This window comes from Rutidosis leptorrhynchoides, chromosome 5 (assembly GCF_046630445.1).
Source record: "Rutidosis leptorrhynchoides isolate AG116_Rl617_1_P2 chromosome 5, CSIRO_AGI_Rlap_v1, whole genome shotgun sequence".
Lineage (NCBI taxonomy): Eukaryota > Viridiplantae > Streptophyta > Magnoliopsida > Asterales > Asteraceae > Rutidosis > Rutidosis leptorrhynchoides.
Window position 1 is genome coordinate 303,121,962 of NC_092337.1, and position 4,465 is coordinate 303,126,426.

At 33.5% G+C, this 4,465-nt stretch overlaps 1 protein-coding gene across 1 annotated transcript; it reads right to left on the reverse strand.

The window, feature by feature from the left end:
* Positions 1-341: 341 nt before the first annotated feature.
* On the reverse strand, positions 342-3,827 carry LOC139847411 (protein indeterminate-domain 4, chloroplastic-like). The gene is made up of 4 exons (XM_071837082.1): positions 3,621-3,827; positions 3,282-3,502; positions 2,362-2,758; positions 342-1,599 (listed from the first exon to the last, which is right to left on the reverse strand). Exons 2-4 carry the CDS (start codon positions 3,424-3,426, stop codon positions 492-494), a joined length of 1,650 nt encoding a protein of 549 aa, XP_071693183.1. The 5' UTR covers positions 3,427-3,502; positions 3,621-3,827; the 3' UTR covers positions 342-491.
* Between the last annotated feature and the right edge of the window lie 638 nt (positions 3,828-4,465).

Here is a 4,465-nt window from a genome sequence, read left to right on the forward strand (position 1 = left end):
ATCGTACCTTTCCTTTGTCCTTCTAGTTTCAATGTTTTGAAAGGACTTGTCCCAAGGATTTTCCCTTGAAGGAGTTGATGGGAAACAGAGGTGACCGAAACACACTTGAGATCAAGTTGACGTCTACATATTTCTTGTCGGACAAGATTTCGATATGTTTAACCTTCATTATTTAATTATTCGCTCCAAGCTAAATATATGAAGACAAATCATGTCAAATGGCAGGTACACCCCATGTTACCTAAGGGCCCTTGATATATTAAGAATCCTAAATTGCTTCTACTGATGATGAAATTTATGAAATATTCAAATGACTAATTAACATATAGCAGCTAGCTTTAAGTGAGCTTGTAGTTTAACAGAAAACCTAGATCATAAAATGTTTCATTTAGAATGTTCAGTAATTAATGGAACAATAACTGATTCAGAATATGAAGTAATAAAACTATTACAACGTTCAAACTTATGATTACTTAATTGCATTGATCGGATCAATCCAGTTTTGCGTCCAACGAACCTACATTCATTCGACCAGGTTGTTGCTGTTGTTGGTGCTGTTGTTGTTGCGGTTGTTCCCTTTGCGTGTAGCCCACACCTAAAAAGTCTAAAGTAGTTTTATTCGAATTTCCAACGCTTAAAGAGAAATACTGATTAAACCTCTCAGCCTGATCATTCATACTCCCGAAATTCATGTTTCTATTTCGGGTCCCACCATAACCTTCAAACATTAAAGAGGGCCCACCATTGCTAAGGGAGTTCATAAGTCCTTGCAACTGATTCTCATTTTCAATCTCACATTGCAACCCGTGTTGTGATTTCGCATCACCTGCATTAATAGTACTGCTAGTGGACGAGCTTCCGAAACTTTTTAAAAGTGTGGTAGGATTATTGTTACTTGTGGTTGAACCCATTTGAGCTGCCTTTTGCAACAAAGCGGTAGCGGACATATGAGGTGGCATTTGATTTTCTTGATGCGCGTTAAGGAAAACATGATCATGACTACTACCACCAGATGATGTGAATTGATGATCCGGAACCATGAAACCAGAAGACGATATATTTGTATCGTTGTGTTGACTATCATTGTTGCTATTTTTGAAACCATTAGTAGGATTATTATTACTTCCTGAAAAGAACCCTAAGTTGAAAAGGCTAGGTGATATTTTGGTACTATTGCTATGAAGGTCAGGAAGTTGCATTAATCCATGAATATTTGACTTATTCCCCATTAACCCATGTTGTTGGTTTTGTTGGTCATAATCGAACACTTGGTTTAACGCTTGGTTTGGATCTGATAAAAAGAAAGACGATGAGGAATTCGGCATTTGTGGCTGTTGAGGTTGCGGGAATAAAGGATTTTGATTTGGTGATAGTATGACTGGCTCGAAATTGGCGTTCCCTAAACTTAACATGTTCGTAGTAGAAGATTGATGGTTTGGATCATGTAGTTGTGACAATTGTGATCCAAGACCTAGATTCATCGAATTACTAAGATGGCTCAATAGATGACTACCCATACCCCCTAGGGCTGACGGATGACGTGCGCTTTCTTGAGCAAGTGCATCACAAAATGCACGGTGCGTGATAAAACTGTCACGCCTACAAAAGAAAAAAAGTAAAAGAAATTGTCAAGAACACGCACATTACGGCATTCATTTATCTTTTTCATATATGAAATTTAAACAAATTACTAGACATGATGAATATGTTACATTTTCCAACATAAACCAATATAAGTCCCATGTCAAAATGTATCTTAACATTTTGTTGCAAAAACAAATGTGTATATATTACTCCCTAAAAAATAAGCTGCAAGAACTACTAGGTAAAGTGTGTTTTTACCTTCTTCTATGAAAAGGGTTTGGTGTAATCTAGTTTGAGTAATTTATTCAAGAAAGTAGCCCTAAAAAATAAAAAGATTCCCTATTATTGTTACATTAAAAGATAGAAATGGTTCATTAGTCGAAATCATTGGGCTCTCCCCTTTTTATTTCTTTCTTCAAATTAAGAAAATACTCGAGAGTAAGAGAAAGAGACAGACAAAGAAGCAAAAGCATATCAACAATGTAGATGTATCCACTTCATAAAACAACAAATTTACAGCAAACACCTCACCGTTACCATTGTCTACTGACATATATCCACGTGACTATTTTTCTACATAAATCCCAAAAAATAAAAACATTTTGTAAGCTAGAAATGATGTATTAATTTCCCTAGAAATTATAGCATCTTGATTACCATGCTAGCTAGCTTATGAAACATATATAGTACTTGATATGCATGATTGACACCCCATGTAAAAAAATTTCATCTTTTTAAAATGAAAAACAAATGATGAATGAAAAGAATGAACAAAACCTTGAGAAGAGAGTTCCACAATCGCATCGATATTCACGCGTGCCACACGTTTTCGAGTGAGCTTTCCAATCGGATTGAACGGCATATTTCTTGGAGCACTTTTCGCACTTATATTTCTTTTCGCCATGTTTTCTTGAAAAGTGTTTCTTGATACCGGTTAGGTCTCCTAGTGCACGAGAAGGGTCATGGTGGACACACGAAGGCTCGGGACATAAATACACCTTTCGTTTAACTTCTTTGTTGCTTTTTTGCTTAAGTTTCCAAGGGAGATTGTGTCCTCTTCTATGGAGTTGCAAGTTTTGTTCTCTTTGAAACCCTTTGTTGCATACTTCGCATATGAATCGGTTTGTGGCCATTAAGGTCTTTGGTGACAACGCTATCACCTCCGCGTCTGGATCTGTTTAATTGTTTGTTTTCGATACGAACAAATTAATAAGGAGAAATACAAAAGAGAATTGAAGAACAAGTTATATAAAGCCAATATATATACAGAACAAATCAAGAGATTAACAAACATGCTAGTCGTCATACATGGACAAAAAAACCAAAATCATTTGTTTGCCTTCAAAAATTACACCTTATAGGGTTGGTTATCTTACTATATAAAGACTTGGTAAGATTGAATTTAAAAATAGAATGATTGAATTTAAAAATAGAATATTTTAAAAATTAGGGTTTTCCTTAGATTTTTTGTGAATGAAAAAACAATAAAAAAACAGTGAATTATTTTCTGTTTACAAATTCAATGCTTTCATAGATTCAAAGATAATTAGTCACTCTTAATACATCTCTTTAACTCCCAAAATAAAGTATATATATACTTAATTTCTTGCTGCAAGTTTAATGAGTTTAAATAACAAGTAACATATATAACAATATATTATATATAATAATCATATGGAAATTGTTAGGGTACTTGCTTGGAGTTCCTGGAAGGTTTCTCTTCTTCTTTTGTTGAGATGCTGCTGTTTGAATAGTTGAAGAAGAAGTAGGTATTGAAGAAACATTCTGTTCTTCTTCCGATCTTGCTACGAAAAACGTCGTTGATGAAGAAGCTGCGGCCATCTTTTAAACACACAAAAATTAACAAAACCACCTTTCTTCTTTCAAAATATCTTTAATCACAAACTTTCATCAATAGCTGAAAAAAGCCGAAAAAACAACATGAATAATATCCAAGGGAGCTAAATTCCAATAACGATTCAAGAAAAAAGAAAAAGGATTGAATAAATTCGAAGACTTTTATAATAAGACTATACCATTTTGGCTGCTTTTCATTTCATATACTAAAAAATTAACTTTGTTTGGAAGCCTTCTTGGTTGTTCTTGAATATATTTTGTTGCTATGTTTTATATACACATATACGAACATAACTATAGGAACATATAGTACTAAACCTATCTCTCTCTCTCTCTCTCTCTGAAAGGAATTCCTGTTTTTCCTCACTAATAATCAGAATAAAATAATATAATTATAATAATAGAAAAAGAATTGAAATTGTTATTTTAAGAGGTGGTGGGGGAGAGGGAGTTGCTGTCCATGCAGCTAGCTTACAGGCGGGGCTGAGAAGTGGGGTATAATCAAACATCCATCTTATTATCATTTTCATTTGCAAATTGCAATCAGTTTATATATCTTCTTTTTTTCCCTCAATAATTATATAAAATATACTAATAAATAATTTATCTGAAGAATTAAATAAATTAAAATAAATTAAATCGTATCTTTTCTACATTTCATCAAGACAACACACTCTTCCGTCATTCTGCTTTTCAATTCTCATCCCTACCTTTTACTTCATTCCTTCAAAATACTAAATGATGACATAAAAAAGCTTGATAATATTTTAGTTCTTTTATATCCGGTTAATGTATATTATACTCGTAAATTTAAGTATCCCAAGAACTCAGAGGTGTTTCTGTATCACGTGTTATAAAAATGTGTATGGCTGAGAATAAAATCACTAGATTTTTCCTTGAATCGTGTGAACACTCTTCTAATCAAGTATTTCGACCCAATTACTTAAGCGTTACATGAAATCTCGATTGGGATAAGACAATGAATGGTGTATCGTCTTGGCTAAAAATAATAAACCAACACTAT